Raw genomic sequence first — 25,492 nt, forward strand, 5'->3', positions numbered from 1 at the left:
TATAATTTGACTGTTGTGATAAACTCATCGTAAATTGCTGCAACAATATTACAACTAGTATCCAAACCATAAACTTCAATTCCGATTTGATTTAAGGAGCTTCCTACGACGACATAATTGCATTTAATTGCATCCCGCAGGGACGTGTTTCTGGACTTCCTATTCGTATTTTTTCAGCCGAAATTGGTAAAGTTTACCAACAAACAAGGTGCATGTAACCCAGTTGAAAGCTGTCCCTGCATACAGCTAACAGCCACCGTGTGGTTCATGTATACTAGACTTTCTGAAGTTTGCGTTTATTTTACAAAGTACTGCCTGGGGGTTGTGGGAAGAGTGTCGCTCCATTTGACATGGTCTCGATACCCTTGGCTAAGGGCCGAGGTGTCGAACAGAAGTCAACACACAGCGTGTATATGAATGCCTTACGGTGTCGCTCATACAGCAAGTTATCACGTATTTTGCTATCTATATTCTAGACCTCTGATAAATAATGTTCAAACTATGGCTTCTCACTCTTCCGACGAGATTATAAGTCATTATTTTTGGCTATACTTTCGATCGACAGCAACGTAAGAATAATTTGCAATTGAGAAGATTCAACGTTCTGCCGGTTCAGGTTTGGATTCTTGGAACAATTCAGTTTTTTACAGGTTGTCTGAAGTCACAAATGCTGTGCGATCAGCGGTATTTAGTATACCATACCAGTCATTTATTTATATGACAGGTTGTCCTGTTTAAAACGGTTACGTGTATTTGGGGGAGAATCGGTAAATATACCTTGTGTTTTGTTCATTTCTTGTTGAAAGGTGTGAACAGAAATATTTGACGTGGCATAAGTTCACTCAGCGGCACTTACTCACAGCAGGTATGGTACAGTATCAAAGCTGTTTAGTTGGTGGTCAGTATAGTGAAATCGAATTAGATCAAGCCATTATAAAATCAAGTACTGACCCAGTTGAATGTCTACCTCCATGGTTGAATTGAGTTTCAATAAATAGAGGTCAGTACTAAGAGTGATTTGAGGTATAATAATGGAATGCTACCTCCATGGTCCAAGGTGAAAAGACATACAACTTGTAAACACACACATGGGAGGCTGTACCAAACCACATGTTTGTGATAAGGTCAAACTTTAGTTCCTGCATCATAGCACAGAGTCGCGTTGAGCGTTATGTTCGTACACTGATGTTCCAGTCCATACACCTACCTTGTATAAGAGTCAACAGCTGAAGTAAAATATCATAAAATGATTTCCTACCTTAAGAGTTACCTTAAATCCAAAAGTGAAACACAAAACAAACCCGATATTTTCAAATTGTGGCCTCATCTATTCTAAGATTGTTTTTTCTCGTGAGAGAGAAGTTAAGTGCATCGTGGCACTACTGGAATTAAACATGAACCCGAGTCTTCAATTAAAACTTAATTCAGTTAAATTAGTTTCCTTCACAAAGTACGGTCACACTTAACACCATAACGTATCCATACACGATCTCTGGGTATTTAAAAGCTCGCGGCTCAAGCTTCATGATATCATGTTTCTCGCAACAAGGTTGAGCAAATATGTTTTGCAGAAGATGATGGGTTTTATATTCCATTGCTGTTTGGGTTTTGAATACGGGGTAAAAATTCTGGCAAAACCTTTCGGGCGTATTTTGTCTTCCTTTTCTCGTTATCTGTTTGCGTTATGTCACATTTGGCTCTGTCAAAACAGCACTTATCTTAACATCGGGTTACACTTGTCGGGAGGGGTGGGGAGCTTAAAACTGCGGCCTTGTGCGCGCTCATTACTGGAAGTAATTAAATTAAAAGTAATTTGAACTTGGTCAACATGACTGCGAGCTTTCAGATGACGTCATAACTAGGGAGTGACACTAGCTCCACCGACGACGATGTACGGAAATTAAGTCTGGGGTTGCCCCAGCAAACTTATCAAACTTATAGTTTGCTGGGGGTTCTGGTTTTGTCGTTTAAACCCTACACACAAATTAATGGGTAGGCCTAGGCCCTAACTATTTCCCAGTATTCTGGCCATTTCCTCTGGGTTTACCCGGGTTACGATGCAAATGTGATCAGCCAAATTTACCCTGGAAAGTTCAATTCAATTCAAGTCAATATTTATAGCATACTACTCCCTTCGTCTATAGTCAGTTATAGTTGTAGATTTCGTAACATTAAATTGACTCGACATGCAATCCGTTCCGCTTCTTGAAATGCTTGAATGCAAACACGATCTCTCCACAGTAGTAGTCAATACACGTATCCCTAGTTTATAAACTTGCACATTGACATATAGTATGCCTTGTCAATCCGTTAATGTTTAAGTCTGAGGGGCTAATCAAGAAGGCACTCGGGCATGTCTTAGTTCATCATAGTGATACGCGCATTATCACTTGCCATAAAGCTCCTTGAAATGTCCACGGATGTATCCCCAGTGCCCTGTTTCTTAACGCCTTACATAACATCATGGCCAACCGGAATTGACTGCATAATGGAACGGTGGATCTCGGCTGTTAAAATCGACAGTCTCACTGGAAAGTCTATAGTTAATGAGGCACCAGGTCTACCATGAATTCAACTTGATGTCCCCAACGACTAATGCTGAAACATATTCTGATTGGACCATTGGGGAAGAACGATGGGACATAGTCAATACGTGCTCAATACATTTCAATAAAAAAGGGGGGGGGGGTATAACAAAATAAAAAAAACTACATGTCTTATCAAAAAAAAACATTTGACATGGAATTACAGTAACAGCTAATTATTTTGGGTGTTCAGTATTTTGTTAAAAGCACGAGCCAGGATATTTTGTAGTCTTAAGGTCAAAGTAAACAAACACTGAATGGGCTAAATGTTTGGCATGGGTAAAGATTGGGGGTCAAATGGATTAACACCTTGCTGGTAACACAATTACGCTTATCACAGAGATAACAATAAGGGCTAATTTGGGGCTAATTAGGGACTGTTGGTGGGCTAATGGTGGGCTTATAAGGAGCTTATGGGGGTATCCAGTAGAAGATTATCCTTTTGTTTCGTTGGTGAAGTCTATAGTAAATCTCACATGAGTGGTGACGAAAAGATTTACAGTTTCACATTCAAGTGTCTCTACTTAAAGGTTGGAGGGAATCGTTTTAAACTTATTGTCATATCTTCCGTAACCGTGTCGAGTCCAGTTGGTCTTAAGACTTCTTCCTACCCGTCGGCAAAGTGGCTGTATGAGAACTTAAATTCAAAATGACAAGAATTCTGCGATAATTCTTCTTAAATTAAGATTTCCCTTCAAGACTGGATGTGATTTTAGTGGGACCAGACTTTTCCATTCTATATTGGTCTCGTGTTATTATCTTGCTGTAGGGCACCAGACTCTAATTTCCCCACAGGAACAACCAGAGAAATTAAAACAGCCGTGTACTAAAATAAAACATTGGTAGTCCATGGGGTTATGTTGACCAAAACCCAATTATGCATACCAGTGGAGCCCGTGCTGAAAGCACATTGTGGGCAGACATTGTTTTTGTGCTTGTTATGTTTCTTTTCAATTAGAGCGCCAATGGCTCAGACCATCTAGCTCTATGCTCAGACGGACAACAATGGTGACAACCAAAGTTGAAATTGTCTCGTTTGCAAACAAAAAAAATACGCAAAACAAAAAACAAGTTTTGACACGTCCACAAGTAGTATAAGCAGCATCCAGCAAAATAATCCAGCGTTCTCCCGAAGACGATCAGATCATTATACTGATCGAAATGTTGAGTTGTCAACCAACGGTTATTTGCAGAACATACACATCTCAAACGAGATTTTCACACAGCGTTACCGCAAATCGTTGTTAGTTAAACTTCCAACATGCAATATTTAAAATCCTATTTAAGAAAAAAGAAAAAAAAAAAACAAAAAAAAAAACAATGAGAATCACTTACGAGTACATCCTCCAAAGTTGTCTCTTTTCCAACCGTAGCAACAGCCGAAGTGGCTCCGACCAAACCGACAAAGTCCTGCCCTTCCAGAGGATCCAACTTCCTGCCTAGGATTGTTGTCTCGGGGACCTGGTCTGCTTCCGATATAATACGGTCTTCAAATAAAATAAAAGGGTACAAAGTTTAAGGTTAGTATTCATTTAAAATTACACACATGTCAATATGGAATGAGAAAGGATGTGATTTGATGACAAACTTTCGCGAATTGGAATTACATTCGTCCATTCTTGATACGGTCACTCACTGATCATTCGTATTGCAAAGTGATCCTCACAGTTTGTATTTTTTCTTATTACCAAACTCCCCGACTACCCCCCCCCAAAAAAAAAAAATAAATAAATAAATAAATAAAAAATAAATAAAAAAATAAAAAAAGGGCACACCATGTCAGTTTACTTTAAAAAACATCACGAATACAAACAATAACGCATGAGAACAAAATACTCTTTGCAATTATTGCTTTAACTCGAACATTGTCATAAATTTGTATCAGAACACATCCCCACGGCTTCGACCATCTCTTTATGATTTCACCTGGATTGTTGAAATACCAATCACCGACTTCTATTTGTACAAGTGACCAAAACTTATACTTGCCTGGCAGGTTTATTTTTACAGTTTCATACAGTCGCTACGTTGACAGATTGCGTTTCTGACTTTAATAGTTTGTTCTATTTCAGAAACTATTTTGTGGCGTTGAAGGGAGAATCCTTCACTTAAAGACACTGGACACTATTGGTATTTGTCAAAGACCAGTCTTCTTACTTGGTGTGTCTCAAAATATGGATACAAAACAAACCTGTGAAAATATGATCTATTTCAGACGAAACTGAAAGCTCCTTAACAAGTCATTTAATTTCACTTAAGGTGTTAGCATTTATTCCTTTGGCCCATAATAATGTAAAAGATAACCAATCAATCTTTGATCAGATTTCGATTTGTTAGCAGCATCTCTCGTTGCATTTATCTGTTATATTGAATACCAGTTTCACATGCCTAAAATGAACGCTTTATAAGTTCAATTGCATGAAGTGTTATATTAGGCTAACTTGTGAAATTGAACGGCGCTTTTAACTAAAGGGGCAAAGTAACTTTACTGAAAATGCATCGAAGTAAAGTAGATGATGTTTTCATGCTGAACAAAATAACTATAACACATGCAAAAACAACGCAAAAACATGTTGTTCGACACAACACTTTGCCTTTTATTAGTCATAGACACCATAATTAGAAGAAGGACATTATATGAATGGACGACTCGTTTCACTTCCACAACACAACAGCTTTATCTCATTATTACGTCTCAATGTTTCACAAACCTAGACAAAAACCCTTAATATCACACTCACACTGATGTGACAAGTTTAAAACTGGCATAATGTTGTACAATGTCAAAATAATAGACTGTTACCAAATCTGCCTTAATAATTCACGTGTTCTTTCAACCCACAGGCGAAATACTGATTTTGTTTCATATGACATTTGAGCTAGTTGGTTATAAAACAACTTATGATGTGGAAGTATAGTTCAATCGTAGACAAAAGTTCAATAGTTTGAGTTGCAAAACGATGCCAAATTACCCTACATTAGACCCATCAAATGCACCCCTTCGTGCTCAACACCCAGTTCGATTATGTGCTGGACACACTGGTTGTTTTTATCAAGCTCGAATTGTCTTCACAGGAAAGTGTTTTACTGTGGCCTAGAGCCTGTGTGCACATAGGGATATAACAAATTTAACTTGTTTTGTATTGGGTAGGCAAGCACTAAACATCACATGATTTTTGTAATGTGTTATAAACTGTGCGTATATTTAGAAGCGCGTCCGGTCCTTCCAATCAAAGCTAAACTAACCACAACAGACTCCTGGGGCCAATTTCATAGAGCTGCTTAAGCAAAAAAATTGCTTAAGCACGAAAATAGCTCGCTTATTTTACACATGTTACTGGCAAAAATTTCATGCCTTATACATTGCTTGTGACTGGTATTTAGCTGTTGTTTACTTAGCATAACAGTTGAGTGGAGTCTTGGCCGGTAATCTGATTTTACTAAGCAAGGATTTGTTTTGCTTAAGCGAGTCTTTTTGCTTAAGCAGCTCTATGAAATTGGGCCCTGGCTATGAATTGTTTCAGTTTCAGGGTCAGTTTGACGCTTATTCCGGGTCACATTGACCCAGAAGTAAGTTAAGCCCCACGAGACACGGAGTCTGGGTAAATTTTTACCCGGGAGCTTTTTATAAAGTTAACGCACGTGTTACTCTAAAATTCGGTGTTGATTTTCATGGAATTCACTTGGGTAATATTCATTTAAGCTATTGTATTTTAGTACTCTTGCATACATAATATATAATATTGGACTGATTCCCATGGACCAATCATGGACCAAGGATACAACGTCCCAAAGGGAGTCGTATTATGACATGAGTGCAGGCACCAGACAGTGGCTCTGGAATTTGAAACATGTGAAGGAGCCATGGTCCAGAATGGATGGTCCAGCTCAACATTACCAAGGGTTAAGCGCATCACGTCACCGCGTTTACTGAGGCAGTGATATTGCACATTAACTGCAATTCCACGTGAGAGAAATTTTCTTTTTGTTGAATTGCTTGTTTGTTAACTATTTAATTAATTTATTCAGTTTTTATTTAATTATTTATAATATTTAATGTTTTAGTTGTAATATTCGTTATTGTAATTTCGGTTCTGATGTGTTTTTTATACAAGCGAAATAACTAAACATCGATGTAACGTCAGGGGTTAAGGGTACCCTCCATTTGGGGTGTGGTTGAGTCTTTGGGAAACCAATACCCGAATGACTATTTTTCAAACAGTCATTTGTAGCATGGTTGACAGTGAAAAGCACTAACTTGATGACTTGATCTATTTTATTATATCGGGAAGAAGGCTGTTTTCCCAACTTCCTTGCATTGATTGCGTGATGCTTCAAGACAGGAAATGGCTCAGAATGTGCCAAGATTGAGTATCACAAATAATCTCCAATTATTAAAGACTCATATTGACAAGTAAGCTCTAACCAGTGGACGTAATTAGACTAAATCTAAGTCTGTTTCAAAAAAGAGAACCGTTTTGAATGTAAATCAGCATCCCACATATTCCTCCACATAAAACAACATCAGAGGCAAATCTAGAGTTAAATCTGGTTTGCTTGCAGTCAAGAGTAGATGTTAAACCTCCAATAAAGTCTCCAATGCTGCTGAATACAAACAACTTAAAAGTTAGGCAGTTTGATCCACTGCGTGGTACAAACACGCATCATATGTGTGCACTCCTGATGTTGTTGTTCATCTACGCATAGAATCTACGGAAGCATACTATATGGAGTATTCACACTTCACGTCGTAACGGCAGGGGGTTCCATAGGTCATTGACCTAGCCATTGATTTTAAATAATGAGCACTTTTCTATAGGGGAATTGCAAATAACATAGTCAATAAGGGAGTTTATTATGACAATTGCAAATAACATAGTCAATAAGGGAGTTTATTATGACAATTGAAACCATACTTGCATGTACAGGCATTGGCTTTTTTTGAGGATCTGGCACCATGAAGCAAGGTATGAGCCTGGTTGGCATATAAAGACTCGTAGGCCGAATGCTGTCTTTATTTCTATATTTTTTATTTACGTAGAATAACCCACAGTTAGTGTGTAGAAGTAAGAGAACACAATATAAACAAGGGAATCAAGAACCACCCCTCCCGAAATGCGAAATATAAATAAAATAATGATTTAGTTTACTAAATAGCGAGATTGTGGCATTTCGGTGTTCACAATGCTGCCGTGTTTGTACACGGTGCGGTGCTTGTTTTTTGATGTAGGAAGAAACTGAAGTCAACATCTCCTAATATTGCTCCTTTTTTTAAATCCAAGCGGAAGTACGTGATTTACTAAAACGAAGAGCCATTCTAGCTTAGTGGGTCTGAGTACACGCCATCATGGGACAAGTCACGCCGTGATGGAAGGATTTAAGCTTGCTTTTCCTTCCCTTTATAATTCACTGCAAGGTCACAAGAGAGAGTTGGATCTATTCTTGCCTCCAAGCATGGAGCAATAAACTTTATTGCTCCATGCTCCAAGCGTCAATAATTACTTGTTGTAAATGTTCAGAAATGTATATCTTCAAAGGCAGTGGACACTATTGGTAATTACTCAAAATATTTATTAAATTAGCATAAAACCTCACTTGGTAACGAGTAATGGGGAGAAGGTTGATGATATAAAACATTGTAAAAAATGGCTCCCTCTGAAGTGACGTAGTTTTCGAGAAAGAAGTTAATTTTCCACGAATTTGATTTCGAGACCTCAAGTTTAGAATTTGAGGTCTCGAAATCAAGCATCTGAAAGCACACAACTGCGTGTGACCAGTACAGGGTGTTTTTTTCTGTCATTATTATCTCGCAACTTCGGTGACCAATTGAGCCCAAATTTTCACAGGTTTGTTATTGTATGCATATGTTGAGATACACCAAGTAAGAAGTCTAGTCTTTGACAAATACCAATAGTGTCTTTAAGAAAAGGTCGTGTTCCATGGATTGTGTTCAATTTTGGCATTGGACGCCAATACTCAGGACTAAAACCCGTGAATTCTCGGTACTTTCAAAAATGCGTATCTTCAACAAAATGTCGTGTCAGCAGTGAACACCAATGTTCACATTCAAACCATTTCCCAATCGAGCCTCGATTTCGTTACGTTACGTTGCTTTCGTGGCATGAGGGAACAAGATGGCTACCTACGATAAAGGCACTCAGCAGTGCCCCGAACAACCGCATCCCCCACCCCCTGTCGAACGACTTACTTTTCTATATTTTAGTTCAACATAATTTAAGTTGTCACTGGCCACCACTATACTTTATGAGCATTTCCAAAAAGTGACTGAATGAAAAGAAAAAAAACAATTCAAACAAAAATCACGCAAAACGCAAGTTTGTAAAAAAATTTTGGAGGGAGTTTGTATAAATTTGATGAACACTATTTTTTACCCCGTCACTACGCAAGAAAACAGTCACTATAGCAAGTACCCATTTTTGAATATTGTAGAATCATGATCTAAAAATATAACATGCCCGATTGTGTCGCTAGTTTGATGGTTTTGTAGTTTGTCTATAAAAGACGAGTGATTGGAGCTTGTTCTAAGTTTAGTCCCTACCGATAATTGAGGGCCGTTTCCGACTTGTTGTTGACAGACAATAAACAGCTTCCAGCTGGCACTTCAACAATACAGCAAGCCTCTAATCATAGAGTATGCTCTAATCATGCTGAGATATGTCAAATATCTTGGCACTGTCTGTCAGTTATTTTTGTTGTGTGGGATCAACAAAGGAAGTTGGTATAGACCCATTGCCCTTTGGTTAATACAACAGACGGTATTCGCATCAGGGACAAGAAAGAAAAGTAACACAGAACTGTTTCAACGGTTTCCACCTCATGTTAAAAAGAAAACATAACACTGAACTTGGTATGAAGTCTGTGAATTGAGAGATTAACCTACCGTACTACCCCCATAATTAGTTTATAGAGTACAATAGAGCACAGAGCATAGATTATGTAGCTTAAAGTTATATAGAGCTCAGTGGTGCAAGAAGTGCAATCATAATAGAAGATATAACATCAGGGTACGATTTCATCCGGCAATTTTGCATGGCAAATTGCCCGGCTCAAAATTTGTGTGCACACTGAATGAGTAGCAACTGACATTATTTTGAGTAGCATTTTACTCTGTTATAGGCCCATACGAAATCGTTCCCTGAACACACATGGGACATTCATTGGTGGAGCAAGGGCGGTTGTTTCATGGTTGTTCTAGAGTTTTCGGCACGATAAAAACACTATTTATCATGATTGCAAAACAGTTTTGTTTGTACCATGACAGCTTTTCACAAATTCAATTCAAAAGTTATAAAAAGAACAAATATAATTGTGATTTAGACACCCCATGGTCAGAGTATTATTGTGATAATGACGAAGGTGACTATGTATACCAGTATTATATAAATCAATGACAAATCGGACATGGTTAATTAAATTCCGTACCTACTTTGGTTGCCCTAACTAAGTTAGGACGAAGGCCGGTGACTGTCGGGTATACCTAGCTAGACAGGCAACCCCACCGCCCAGTCAGTCGGAAATACACATTGACATTCCTAAAAAGCACTCAATAGGTATTACGTTTTAACAAATGCACTTATGTTCTGAAGTGCCAACTGTTTAGATGAAACAGATCACTTACCTTATACATAACACCCCCGACAGGAGTACAAGAAACACACTGGTTGAAGCCAACAACATCTCGAAATGTTAGGTTCAATGCGAACTCTTTTTGCTTAATTCTGAACAACCACCAGACTTGGGGAGAGAACCTCGGAGGGTGGATCTGTCACTTGATACGGTAGCGGTCCGTGAACTTGCCCGGAGCCAAACTGCCGTACAAATTGCCTCCCGCACTGCTAAAGATTTGTCTGTTACAGCCGACAAGTACGGAGACCTCCTTCGAAGGTGCTAGCTGGCTGTAGAGTTTCTTCCTCATAAGAACCCACAGAGTGATCGGTGGCGTTGAGGAGAAATGCCGACTTATGAATGAAAAAAGGCTCGCAAGCTCATTAATGTCAGGGTGTTTCCGTCTGCTAGTGTTGGCAGAATGACAGTTTACTGGCGTTAACTAAGCAGCCTTGACAAGCTTTCTGCAAAGTGCTTACGAGGAGCCAAACCACACAAGATTCCTCTGAGAGTGAGATTTCCAACTAAAATAACCCCAACTTGAAGTCAGTACTTGTTGCTGTGTGATTCAGCCACCTCCACTGGTGAAGCAATGAACACCCTACTCTAGCAAGGAACACCGACACTGTTGCAGCTTGATGGCATTCCTATACTGTACCATAGAAAGTAAACTTGCCGTGACGTCCGTTTGCCATTGGTGGCAGTAGAAGCCTGTGCGTGTGGGGTGACGACACATCATTAGCATACCATTAGCATAATAGTTGCTCTAAGAATCTCGTTATAGCTTTGCGGGTGTTTAAATTGAGGGACCTTTGAGTTACCTGAATATCTAAACAATGGAAAATTAACAACAGTTACTGTACAGTCAATTTCAGTGATTTTTTATTTATTTTTTTAAACTTAGCAAATCTTTTTCATTTATGTTTTGACAAAATGACTTACAGGACATTGCTGCCCAGTAAATATTTGACAGCCGTAACAGTTTAATACAACACGGAGGCCATCATTATCAAACTTCTCCCCATGTACAACAACATTGAACCTCATTGAGTGTATGACACTATGGGTGCGCTCGTTTAGCTTCCCTGGGTCGACCCCGGTGTGTGGCGGTTTTTTTCCAGGACAAACGATGGGTAATTATCTGTACACGTTCGTCCTGGGGAAAAAAAACCGCCACACACCGGGGTCGACCCAGGGAAGCTAAACGAACGCACCCTATGTTTTGGCGTATCAGACAGCGCCCTCTATGGCTATTTTTTAGGGAAGCTTTAATTTATTTGTTCGTTTTTTTAGGGATTATGCCTTTGATGATGTGAAGTAACAAAGTATCACAATTGTAAGGTTAAGTGAGGTTAAGAAGAATAAACCAATCATGTATCTCGTTGCCAGTCACATGCGGTCATTCCACAAATGATGTGAGGTTGCGACCTATTATTAAATCATTATCTTCTCAGGCAACCGCACCCTGAGAGTTTTTATTAAGTTGCCAAATTATGAACATATCGCATTTCCCTTTGAAGATTCAACCTTTTTATCATATACATGTTCAGTCTGGTTTAACCGTCAAATGTAAGCTCTTACCATCTGCTTCAGGTAGGAAATGATTATGTTCAAGTTGTAGGTAGAGCATTGCCAACTTATCCCGGGTTTTGATTTGAGCATCTTATCTCAAACCTCCCTTAGCATTCTTATTCCAAGATCGACATGAAAACGCGAAAGTTCAAACCCTTGAAACAAGAAAGAGTATACTTTAAACTTGAATGGTGGGAATGAAACGGCCGCATACTTCTGTCCATCTGGAAACAAGGTTGTATCAGCGGGTGCCTTTCCTTGGCGTGTTTGTTGCATACATTTACTCTCACCTGACAAGGTTCAGTTGCCAATTACCTTTGCATGTGGACGGTCTTATACCTTGACCCTTGTGTCCGACGAGCAATGGTGCATTTTGGACGTAACCCCGCCCCTCCCTCCCCTCCCCAGCGCAAACACCGACTATTATCGCCAGCCCGACTATCTCTTCGTATTATACTTGAATTTACTATCAAGTAAACGGGCCCAACAAATTATGTATTATAAACGAAGTTGGCCAGCCAATTAAATCAAAATGTTGAGTATGCATTTTGGCACTGCAATTTGTTTCTACAGTTCCAAACTGCGGGGGACTCGGTAAATATTCGTAAATTGGATCTAAAACATATTCAGCCATGAACTGCAAGGATCCTGGCAAGCTTGTTGTGAAGGACTCTCAAACACGAAGCACAAATCCCATGAGATCTCGAGAGAAGTTTATACTGTAAGAGAAGTTGATTAATATTTTAAAGATCTTACTTATGGATTGTACGTTTATTTGTGTTACATTTATTCACTATTAGGGCAAAATATTACCAGGTTATGATATCAAATAATTATTATGTCAAATCATCAAGGACCGGACTAACGGCCAATCTTGGCGTTTTCTTGTCCATACACTGTAAAGACACGACGTTTTGCGTTTGAGGTATAGACTCTGACATCAACTACAGATATAAGATGTTATCGGCAGGAGACTATGGGTTGTTAATCCTGACGTCATGAGGATGATCCTAGTGGGATTCAAACCTTAGCCTAGTGATGTAGTGGGTAAACTAACCAATCCCGGTATGCTTTATAAAATGCCTCTAGTAGTGAGATATTGATCACCAATGGTGTACCAAAGTGAACCAGTCATATGGGTTCAACATCATGACGACTGTGTGGGAAAAATATGTGGACAGCAGTTTGCTATGAAAATCTTGATGTATTCATCAAGGTTTGAAGGTTTCTTTGTTTGTTTGTTTTTCATTTTAATTGTTAAAGGACTACACCACTCGCAGTACCAAAAAATCCTTAAAGACGCCACAGTGTAGAAACAAGAAGTTCATTAAAGATGCACTGGTTGCCAAGGTTGTGGACTCTGTTATGTTCCAATCTTAGACAGGAATCGAACCAAGGCCCAACGAAAAACTGTTTAGTTTTACAGCCCAATACTTAAAGAGTAACTATACTAACTCAATTTGAGCAGGGTTCATCCAGATGTTGTCCACGCTGTCAAACATAACACCTGCTCACAATGACGCTGGGTATGACGTCACGATCCCGTCAAAATGCACACATGACATGACAAGGGACCAATCTCCACCACGTTTGCTTATTATTACCAATATCAACAATATTAATTTAAGGCTCAACGATGGCAATAGGATGTCATTAAGAAAGGTGATGTGTGTTTGAAGATTTTTCGAGTTTGCGTGAATTTAAAAGCCTCTAACCGATTCAAAATGTATTTTCGTTAAATGTCAACGCACTGTTACAACCACAGAGCTGTGGATACTCACCACAGATCAATTGTCTTAAATTCGTAAGTACTAACTACTGGCGGATCTCTTTACTATATCAATATCGCATCCCAATCCACCTGTCTCCACGTCCATTTAATTAAAAGGAGCAATCTACAAGGTCCGGAGTAACATTATTTTGTCATCATAATTCTTGGGAATATGGAACCCCTTGCAGGCTTTAACTGTCATTCATACCAAGTGTGTGGATAGGGGAGCAATATCATACCACCTCGAGTTGGACAACCAGAGGGAATTCAGAGCAATGCAATGAAATCAACTTAAATTGACACAGGTGGACATTCGTTTTTATAAAGATAGGTTCAGCTTAATGAAAGTATAGCTGCCACCACATCCAGTACAAGTTTCATATACTCAGTGCAATCATTGAAGAAAAAGCAAAATAGTGATAGGAATGTGACTTGAGTCTAAATGCAGTACGAAATCCAACAATCGATAAGGCACTTTAAATTTCACGAATCTCAGGAGTATTTCTCGATAGGCTCAACTTGATTTCAATTTGGTGGGAGTGTCTGTCTTTGGTAGATCCGTTAGTATCAATGACAGATAATGACATAACAAAAACACCTGCCAGGCTAGAACAGTTTCTTCTATGAGAACATTTCCAATTCGAGGAAGTATCAATAACGATACTTGACTTGTGGCATATCAACACGAGTGTGTATACTGGGTAGGAAACAATTCATGCACAGTGACAGTCTAGTATTGTGACTCGTGGGTTTCCGAGGACTGGATAGCTACCAGGATTGCCGTAATCTTGTACCGACCTTTAATAAAGTAGTATCAATGATAGAGTGCATCTGACTAAGTTCCCTTCTCAATTAATAATGAGGTCCCCAAGGAGCTTTAAATCGTCCCTCCCAGCAGCTCACTTCTTCTCTTCACGGAAGTTGAAGAAAATTAGTAAGTGACCCCCTGGGTCACCCCCTGGACACCCCCTGGGTCACCCCCTGGGTCACCCCCTGGGTCACCCCTGGGTCACCCCCTGGGTCACCCCCTGGACACCCCTCAGTGAGTTTCAACCAGGCCAACAGTAGCCCTGACGAAACAGATATAAGTTTTATCAAATCCTCATTAAAAACAAACACATTATCAACTTCAGAATCCCCGAGTTAGTTATTTTCCTTGTCCATGTACTTAACATCCTCCCCGAAACGTATACAGACGATGTTCCTTCTGCAAAAATAACAGTCGAGACGCTGGGTTTATTTATTGTCCTTTATGAATTTGAATTTTGATATTCTTAAGGCCACTCTATTTCCCCGAATACTTACATTTCCCGTTTTTATATTTAAAGTTTCTTAATATTTGTACATGAACAATTGATTTAGTTCGGCCTCTGGCCGCGAATACAATTGTAATGTGAAAAAAAAACATTCAAATCAAATCAAATCAAATCAAATCAAAAGGAACATCCCTCTCTTTAGAACACCAGCACAGTCTACCCCCTCCCCTTAACCACAGTCAAAAAAAGATGGTTAATGTTTCTGGTTATGTTGTTATGTCAAATAAACAATAACAGGAAAAGGGTACATTTAGTGTGGAACCGTTCGATCGTTTTAATCTCATTTCTATGTAGATGTAGGTGCTTCTTATTAAAACTTCAGATCTGACGTTAAATTTCCAGAGATGATCGCGCTAATTGAACAAATAGTTCACGCAGGAAGGATATGTGACCAAATCTGCCTGCAGCAACGCTTCTCATGTAAATTTTTTTTTTTCGGCAATAAAAGCTGTTGTTTTGTTTTCTCAAAACATAATAAAGTGAGATATTTCTCAAACTGCTGTCCAGCCACAAGTTTATACAGACCTGGAGTGAAATCGAGAGGGGGCGCTGTTACTCAATAGACTGGAAATCAAAATGCAAACAATATTATACACATAATGAATGTTTATGAGTGCAATGGTGCGAATATGTTCATGAGTTGAAAGATGGTATACACATAATGAATGTTTATGAGTGCAATGGTGCGAATATGTTCATGAGTTGAAAGATGGAATGTTCTATTCAACGAGGCGGAGCCGAGTTGAATGGAACATTCCAGCTTTCAACTCATGAACATATTCGCACCATTGCACGAATGAAAAACATTCATTATTTGTTTTATATAACATCCAAGTAGAACTTTGTCATTTTGATTGAAAGAAACAACTTTCAAAACAAACAATTTCAACTGTAGAAGCCGAATGCTAGTAATTTTACTATGCCTTCTTGCAGTAACACCTGCTGCGTTACCAAAGACACGCGCACGCAGTGATGTTTTTACTCAGCTTTTTCGTTCCATCCGAAAAGTACCATTGCACGCTGGCAGCGTGCCAGCGTGCAATGGTACTTTTCGGATGGAACGAAAAAGCACGGCGAGTGACTCAGCGTGCAATGGTACTTTTATTTGCTATCACGTGACGGACAATCCTCCAATCAAATGGCAAGGATCTGCTTGGGTGTTATATAAAAAATAATAACTATGACCTGGACCAGTCGCTGGGACAGCTTAACCACAATATATTGCAGCGCATAATATGATTTAAACATTGATTTTATTTTGAAACATCTTCGAATCTATTTGAGTTAAGAATAATAACGAGCCAAGTTAACGTCAGCGTTAACTTGCGATGTAAAACCATAGAGTAAAACCAGAAGCTTTGTTAGTGTAAGAGGTTGAGAAGGTTAAATTCAAATGTCCGAAGGTGCTATGCGAAATACTAAGCATCACTACTGGCTTCTGGATTAATGTTTGACGCAGCTTTATTTACAATAACCCCACCGATCGAGCAGGGAATCCAAAGGTTGCACTAAGTTCACTGACGTCACTGCCTGGGAGGGAAAGTTCACGCAATGTAGAACAACATGATCCTTTATTGAATATGTCCACCCAATTCAACGTAATGTCAAGCCAGATAACAATGTGATTACACGTATCCGAGGATGACTCAGTCTCGAGATCTAAAAGTTGAGCCCTAAACACACTGCGTTTCCTGACTCCGATCGTGTAGATGGTTCCCTTGGAAGGATTATCCAATCAAACACATAACCCTGTGCAGTGATGTTTCCTGGCACCCACTAAGTCAGAGACGGACAGGCACCGATCTCAGACATCTACCCACTCCCACATATCCCTCGTGTATTCTGGGGTTTATAGTCAAAGTTCATCACCCGAATACATTATTGTGATGCCTGCTAGACTAAGCCAAGCCCCCTTCTTCCCTCATCCATTTCTTATCCGATGGGAGAGGGGACAAAATGCGCAACAATCCGGGCTGTTTTGCCGGGGGCCGGGTACACTGGCCAAGGGGGAAATACATTGGATAGGCATCAGAGAGCATGATCCCGGTAATAGTATGATATCATGGGATTGCCATCCTATTTTCTAGTTTTGAAATAAAGAAATGGCCCGGAGTTTTCCCAGCCTAAATCATATTCCTTTCTGCGCATACATGGCAGCACTGTAAGCGTAAACAACAGAATATCTCTGCCCATAGACTACACAGAGTGACGTCATGAGAAACAGTGTCATATAAAAACGTATGACAGCACAGTTTCAAAGCGAGTTCAGATCCGATGCCATTTTATCAATCACAGGTTGGGCTCTTATTCCAGCTCGGGCTCCTTGTGGCGCTCAAAGCAGTGTGCATACATCAAACAGAGCTGAGGTTAGGTTGGGAGAAACATCATATTATTAGAGCGCATGAACTTATGAGGGCGCTAAACTACTAGCTTGATTTATTTGCCTCGGATGTTCAGTTATTTGAGACAGAGAACGGGTATTTCATGTTCTCTTAACGGTATAACACAAAGTGTTGTATAAATTGACAGTAATGTATTGACGATAAAGATCACTGAGCAGCGATTCCAGTCACTACTTAAAGGATTTGGTATACTTTTTCAAAATGTCCATAGATTTACATTAAACTTACAGGGTTTGAAGACAATGATAATGGAAAGCTTCCCTTCAAATCTTACTTACTGAGGTGCTGTAGTTTTTGAGAAATGAGTAAAACAATGTCATGAAAATACGTATGAAGTGATTAAAATAATTTTCGTCTCATGAGACGAAAATTATTTTCATGACTTTGTTTTACTCATTTCCCCAAAACTACAGCACCTCAGCACGTAGTATTTTCAGGGAAGCTTTCTACTATCATTATCTTCAAACTGTGTAAGTTTAGTGTAAATCTGTGGACATTGTGTTTTTTTTTCCTACAAAAGTTACATACACCCTTTAGTGGCACTTTCTTGCAAACTAATAACAACAAAAATCATTGTCATTCATACTCGTGATATACTTCATTGGTTACAATGAGTTTATTTCGGCAAAAAAAAAAAACATCCCAAAACATAAACCCCAAACCCTGCATAGAGTAAATGAATCCAGTACATTGCATGTGCACTAACTTACAATGTATAAGGCCAAAGGTCAATGAACCAGTAATAAATTCCAACATAATATAGAAATAATAAAATAATGTATTTCTCGATCGAGATTAAACATAATAGGTTAAACACTTATAACAAACAGTAAGACGGTGTTTGAAGACAATGTTATTAAATCTTATACATCATCTCTTCAGATTTTAAAAACGTCTTCTGTGATAGTTTAACATAATATTTCGAAAAGGAAATAGTGCGCACAGATAGTTCATTTCGCAGAGTACTGATCACTTGAGGATGGATTGCTAAGCAAAATGTCATCCGGGCACCAGTTATACAAGGTGAAGCTCATGACATTTTAGCTGGTAATCTATTTCTGCTTAAATATCAGTTAGTGCTAACGAATTTTGATTTCATAAAAACGTGACAAAGGTATTAGTTATACACCGCAAAAATGTAGTTTGGTTGATTATACACAAGTGAACATTATTATACGTTCTTGAAAAAAAAAATAGATTACTGGACCATTACTGCACCTTCCCCCAAATAAAAATATATGATATACTTTATTTTAACACAAATCTTTCAGATCTTCAAAAAAGGGGGGGGGGGGGGCAAACTAAGTTCTTTTAAATGTCAGTGTAAATAACTAAGAACATTCCCAAAGGCTAACTTTGTTCTTCAATTTGGGTAAATATGTTAATAGTACTCAAATTTGGATATACTTCTCAACTTGTTACTTCTTCTTTTAAAGATTGTGGTCACACATAAGTTTGTTGGATAACATGTTTACCTACAAGCTACGTGAACACTCGACTCTGATTGGTCGACATATAAAGGAGCGTGAAAATAAACTTGTATCCTTCGGCCATTTTCACAACATTCGTAGCCGAGTATTATTAACAACAGTATTATGTTTCAACACCACGTACTGTGTCCATCTGTCGCACGTCAATTTTGTTATTGAAGATACATTTGCTAGTGGAATACTAATAAATATGGCGAGCCTGCATCTCATATTATTCCACCCAGTTTTCGGCTTCGTATGATATGGGATACAGAAGCGATATATTTGTCTGCTTTCAACTCACGCTTATGTAATAACCATTAAAAGGAAACTGATTATGTATTAAAGGTAATGAACCATTCTCTTAAGTCTGAGATAGTAAAACAAAACTAAGAATATTACATTCACAAAAGTTACTCATATTACTTAGGCCCATTTATTTTAAAGGCAGTGGACACTTTTAGTAAGTACTCAAAATAATTATTAGCACAAGAACCTTACTTGGTAACGAGTAATAGGGAATTTTACACGAATTTGATTTCGAGACCTCATAATTTAGAACTTGAGGTCTCGAAATCAAGCATCTGAAAGCACACAACTGTGACAAGGTTTTTTTTTTTCATTATTATCTCGCAACTTCGACGACCAATTATGAGCTGAAATTTTCACAGGTCTGTTATGTTATGCATATGTTGAGCCACACCAAGTGAGAAGACTGGCCATTGACAATTACCAATAGTGTCCAGTGTGTTTTTTTTTTTTTTTTTTAACTAATACTGAATGAAGGTTCCAAGTACTGATTGTTTTTCGGACGTTTTTGTTTTTAGTACTGATTGATTAAGTTCACATTCCACTATCATTGTTAATCGGGTCGACATTAATTCGAAGAAACCTTGCATAAAATCGAACCGGATGCTGAACTTTACTGATCAATAAGCAATCTTAAGATTGTAACATTTACATTTGGGGTTTCGATTGGATTGCAATAGGACGTTTCAGACAGCTTCGGTTAAGACTTTTTGTATACCTTCTAATATTGCAACTACACCAAGCGTCTTCAGCCATCCAGATAAACAACGTTTTAAATAACTTCATTAATGTGCACAAACTACTTCTGATAGCGCCCTCTTTTGAAACATCCTTCTCCAGCCAACTGGCAGATCGAATTCCCTGGGATCGGTCAGTTTTAATTTGTGTTTAGAAACACAATTTAAGACATAGTACAATGTGTAAAAGAGTCGAACAAAAACACATTTAGTTTCAATCATCTGAAATCTCCCAAACTGTAAACAATGCAGACATATTGGTGAAAGGACGCGAACATTAATGGCGAGGGGAAAGTGGATGGGGTGGGGCTTGGGAAGTGGGGTGGGGCTTGGGAAGTGGGGTGGGGCTTGGGAAGTGGGGTGGGGATTTGGAAGTGGGGTGATGCTTGGGAAGTGGGGTGTGGCTTGGGAAGTGGGGTGTGGCTTGGGAAGCGGGGTGGGGTTTTGGAAGCGGGGTGGGGCTTGGAAAGTGGGGTGAGGCTTGGGAAGTAGGGTGGGGCTTGGGAAGTGGGGTGGGGCTTGGGAAGTGGGGTGGGGCTTGGGAAGTGGGGTGTTGCTTGGGAAGTGGGGTGTGGCTTGGGAAGTGGGGTGGGGTTTTGGAGAGTGGGGTGGGGCTTGGGAAGTGGGGTGAGGCTTGGGAAGTGGGGTGTTGCTTGGGAAGTGGGGTGTGGCTTGGGAAGTAGGGTGGGGCTTGGGAAGTGGGGTGGAGCTTGGGAAGTGGGGTGGGGCTTGGGAAGTGGGGTGTGGCTTGGGAAGTAGGGTGGGACTTGGGAAGTTGGGTGGGGCTTGGGAAGTGGAGTGTTACTAGTGTTACTAGTGTTACTACGAGTGTTAAGAATGCAAGTAAACAACTAAAGAAACCTTTATCCCTAATCATATTAATTACAAATCGAAGGTTAATGTATTAATGGGTGCAATTATAATGAAATAAACACAAACTAGCCACCATGAAACAGGCTCTCATCAAAAACTAAACAATTCACAAAAAGAAAAATAATGACATGAGATTGTGAAAGCACCTCCAAGGATCCGTAGATACATTATGTTATCAAGTAGTTCCCTATGAGACTAGTACTTGCCAATGAATCGGAAATGTGAACAAATTTAGCTCGTACTGTCTTCATTTTAAAGTCTCCTGATAACTATCATGTACAATGTAATATGTTGATATAAGCTATTAATAGTTGTATGATGCATTCATAAATATAACCCTGGAAGCTCAGAGACCATCTGTATTTAAATCTAAAATATTAATTACATATGTATACTTGTGTACAGTGAATTCATAAATATTATAAGGACGACTAATGTGGATTAATGAAAATTTGAAAATAATTTGGAAGTTTACAGCAGGCTGGAAAGAACTTCGTATGTACAACAGCCTGCACATAATCCATTGTAAATATATTATTTGGTTATTCTAAATTACAAATAGTTCCAAATTAACTCTCCAATCTAACAGCCCAAAGTGTATCGAGTACATCAAACAGTCGTATGTTACAGTTCCCGAATTAACTCACTGATTACTTTGTGAAATCTCAATGAATAATTAAATACAAAGGAGTACCTGCAACTGTTTCAGTCTGGGCAGTCTTAAACCTGAAATCGTGTCTGGTAGCTAATAATACAACTCCATGCACCATTACGACTGGGCACCATTATACTGAAGGTCAGTCAACTCAACATCTTCATCTTCGAGAGGTTTTCTACCTCCCCAAAGAAATGAAGACCTCTTAGGTGGACATTTACTCTTTGGTCCGTTGTTTTTTGTTTTAGGTCTCAAAGCAACGTTCATACCCGTCTCCACACAATAATCATCAGGATCACTAGCACTCTCGTACGGCCGAGCAGCTGTAGGGACTCCACTCTGCTCTCCATCTACTGAGTCCTGAGATTGGAAGCTGTTATTAGGTGAAGCAATACCCGAAGTACTCTGTGAATCACCACTATTCTCCCGCCGGGTTGGTTGGGTCGTCTCCTCCTCACCTCCACTCTCCTCTAAATGCAAGGCTTCATTGTCATGACCACCATGGGTAGCGAATGATTTGACTCGATGGACTGGGGTCTTGGAGTCTCCACCTACTCCACTACCTTTGAATGGATCGTCAGATTCATCTTCACTCGTTGTTGATGCAATGTTTCCGACTGTATCATCTGTTATTCCTTGTTTCATGATTGCATCCATCTCTTCATCGTTCATTTCAACAGAAGCTTGACTCTGAATCCTTCTGGGAGACTCAGCCAGGACCACACCCTCTTCTATTCTCTCAGGGATTGAAGCACTTGCAGCTGAGCTAAGTGACTCTTTAGATAAGAGCTCTCGCAATCTCCGTTTGCGGGAGGATCTCTTCATCTCATTCACAGCACTCACTACATTCTTAACATTCTTCACCTTTAAGAAGTCTGGTAAAGAATAATCTTCCTCTTCGATCGGATCACACTTAAGCGGTTTATGCATAGATTCCCGGTGCTGTGGGCTCCGCTTGTTCTTCTTTCCTTTCCTCATTAGAAACGAAGGAACTCTGTCAAGTTGTGGTGAAGAAGAGTTACTGGAGACAGACGACATTGATGTCACTGAGTAGCTCGTACCCATCTCTGCAATTGACACTGCTTTCTTAGATCCTCTTGAACCTTTGGAACTTGCTTCGGTTCCTGTATCTACAGACTTGGGAGGGTTCTTAAGAATCTCTAAGATCTCATACCGGAATGCTGATATATCTTGTTTGATCTCATTCAGGTCGTCTTCGCTCACACCTTCAGCCCTCTGTCCTCGGCGGTTGTTGTTCAGGTACCGCTTCACCAAGTTCCGAACTACTTTCTATAAAACAGGATAAATATACAGATAAGAGATGTAAGTGAGTGAATGAGTGAACAAAATATGCAACAAGCTATCAATATTGTTTAGTATCGGTTTTGAAATACAAGTTACAAATTGTACCAGATGAAATCAGTAAATTATAGTAAAACAGTAAAATGTCAAATTGTGGGACAGAAGGGTTGAAGTGGGTGTTTCTCTTAAGGGTAGGAAGTCGCCATCGATTATTCAATTTAATGCACGGTACACAAATCTAAAGTCGGCATCATCCCTCTATCCGATTGTCTTCTTACATGGGAAATCCGACAAAGACGAGACCAACATCCCCCATAAAATATTATACAAGTCATCTCTGCTCATCCAGGGTTTTACCATCATTCATAATCATTTTGAAAAAAAGGAACAGTGTCAAATATTTCATTCTGTGTCAGAAATTATAATGTTTTATTTATTTATTTGTGCCTGTGGTCAAGAAACGCAAGAGAAGAAACAGGTCAGAAAACATTACAAAATCACAACCTACCTGGTACTCTTCGTTGTTTATCCTTCTCTTCTCAGCGAGATTCGCCTGAATAAAAAGAAAAGAAAATCAGAACAATAATAAGGGCATCATGATCAGGGCCCAATTTCATGGCTCTGCTTACCGCTCTGAATTATGCGCTTACGATCACGATTCCCCACTTACTTATTGCATTTCAAATGGGCCGAAAAGGTTGTAATTTACTGTTGGCATCAACATTCATCGAGTTTACAAGGTTCAAATCAGATAAAGAATTAAAGTCAGTTAAGCAGCAAGCTACAAAAACTTTGGCGGTATTTTTTGTTCGGAAATAAAAGTGGTTTGTTTACCTTGATAACGGCAATATTTTCCTGGTGTCCACGTTTCCTTTTCTTGTAGATGAAGCGATACATGGCCCGGAAGATGTAGTAGATTGATTTGGGGGATGGGATGATGTTAAATGGAACTGGAAGAGTCTCCCCTTCATCAAAGTAACTCATCCATAGTTTCGATCTAGCAAACTTCCATTCCATGTCTGACTTGGTCTGTAAAGTTCAGGCAATAAATGAATATAATATTATAAATTATAATAACAAAGACTTGTTCTGCGCACATATCCACCTTGCTGGTTGTTCAACAAGGCGCACACAAATAAAAACAAGTATTGTTTAACAATTAATTACGTCAATAATCTTCAAGAAAATCTGTAGTATAAAACCAAACTGTTCAATGCAAGCAAGACCGATACCTATAATAGATTAAACTCTAAGCACATAACAAAACACTAAGAGGGGAAAATAGAAGAGTAAAGAGTGGTAAATAACTAAAATACATCCATAAGAAAATATAAAAAAAATAGCTTCGTGTATCTGTAGATGGAGATTCGAACATGTGCGTTGTTAAATCTTAAATCAATCAAACATACTGTACATTAAAACAAATTGCAAAACCTACAGTTTTAACAAGGTCGTGGCAAATTATACCAGAGCAAATCTAAATCAAATCCTTTTTTTTTTTTTCGAAAAAGAGAAACAAAAGTGATTCAGAAAAGTTATAAGCGTAGGCCTACTCCCTCTAATGAACTTCTTTCTCCGAAATTCAGATTTGTTTTTTTGTTTTATGGATTGATGCATTCATTTGGGAACACAATTCAACATCGCTTTTAAACATGTCGGTCATTATACTATTATTACTAGGCAAACGAACCAGTAGATCATGATACACGGGGCGTACAATATGAATCCAACTGTGGGTGTTAACCATGTCCAAATAGTATTGGTGTAGGTCCAAAATGGGCAATCATTACAGGATGACACTTGTGTCCTTAATGGGACGTAAAACCGTTGGTACCATGTGTTGTGTAACTTATGTGAAAGAGAAGAGAGAAAAGAGAAGGGGTTCGCCCCGGTGTTCCTTGCTGTGGCTGATGTATGCGCCGTAGCACCTTGTAAACCCTCATAAAGTGCTAAATAATTGGGTCTCAGAATTCATCACTCTAATAACCTATCTTTCTGGACGTTTGAATATATACTCAGCGCCTTGAGTAACTTGTTAGATACCTTGGTAGATACGTGCGCTAAATAAGATTATGATATTGTTGTTATTATTATTATAATAATTGTATACCCTTGATCAATAGGTCATTCCTCAAATCATCATAAGTATACAGCACCAGCAAACAGTTGATGCACATGTATACATATATAAGCAATATCAATCATCTCTAATAAAGCTAAAGAGAGGGCGTGAGGAGAAGCAAGTGTTATGAGAAAGATTTGAAGCCCACCCTTCAGTCGCGAGACTTTCCACTTTAGGGTAAAATCGAACAAACATTCCAAACCAACCTGTATTTTCTGGAAGGAGTCATTCATCATAGCAATGAGTAGGTTGAGTAAAACAATGACTGTTATAATACAGTAGACTCCAAACATAAGAGCACCAATAAACTCAGTCACACCATGTTCAGGGACCACCTTTACGTTGGATAATTCAACCAGGCCAAATATAGCCCATACCAAGGTCTGCAACGTCTGAAAAAGACTAAGATAGGTAGGCACAATGGCCAAAAATAAGGTTAACATTTCAATATTCAACGTACATGCAGCAATGGACATCAAAGCACACAATATTCTAGAGAGGGGTATCAATAATGTAATCAATCTGAACTGCTTCACTTTCAGCACTAGTTACCGTACACTTGTCTGAAAGCTTAGGAGTGAAGGAAGACAATCTATAAGTTGTGATGGTTCTGGAAAAAACCGGTGGTTTATAAGTCAACGTTTTGATAAGTATGCACCGACTGTCAGAAGATCTTTCTATTGATTTTATTTTTTTTCAATGCAAAGTTTAAAATTCCATTCGTGGAAACATGGTTTATTTCTTGCACAACGG

General features: G+C 39.0%; 3 protein-coding genes across 3 annotated transcripts in view; all 3 read right to left on the reverse strand.

Annotated features, from left to right (window-relative positions):
* Nucleotides 1-10,847, reverse strand: part of LOC117293367 — a 73,101-nt gene extending 62,254 nt beyond the window's left edge. The window contains exons 1-2 of the mRNA XM_033775662.1: nt 10,225-10,847; nt 3,921-4,072 (exon numbers count right to left, since the gene is read on the reverse strand). Of these exons, the coding sequence (XP_033631553.1) occupies nt 3,921-4,072; nt 10,225-10,283 (211 nt within the window). The 5' untranslated portion in view covers nt 10,284-10,847. The remainder of the gene's footprint in view (nt 1-3,920; nt 4,073-10,224) is intronic.
* Nucleotides 10,848-20,064: 9,217 nt separating this feature from the next.
* LOC117294051 (vegetative cell wall protein gp1-like) lies at nt 20,065-20,664 on the reverse strand. The gene has a single exon (XM_033776562.1). The coding sequence runs from the start codon at nt 20,662-20,664 to the stop codon at nt 20,065-20,067; it is 600 nt and encodes a 199-aa protein (XP_033632453.1).
* LOC117293459 (short transient receptor potential channel 4-like) overlaps nt 20,540-25,492 on the reverse strand; it is a 58,096-nt gene continuing 53,143 nt past the window's right edge. The window contains exons 9-12 of the mRNA XM_033775803.1: nt 24,946-25,141; nt 23,452-23,646; nt 23,126-23,170; nt 20,540-22,605 (exon numbers count right to left, since the gene is read on the reverse strand). Of these exons, the coding sequence (XP_033631694.1) occupies nt 21,430-22,605; nt 23,126-23,170; nt 23,452-23,646; nt 24,946-25,141 (1,612 nt within the window). The 3' untranslated portion in view covers nt 20,540-21,429. The remainder of the gene's footprint in view (nt 22,606-23,125; nt 23,171-23,451; nt 23,647-24,945; nt 25,142-25,492) is intronic.

Source organism: Asterias rubens, chromosome 8, assembly GCF_902459465.1.
Source record: "Asterias rubens chromosome 8, eAstRub1.3, whole genome shotgun sequence".
Taxonomy (NCBI): domain Eukaryota; kingdom Metazoa; phylum Echinodermata; class Asteroidea; order Forcipulatida; family Asteriidae; genus Asterias; species Asterias rubens.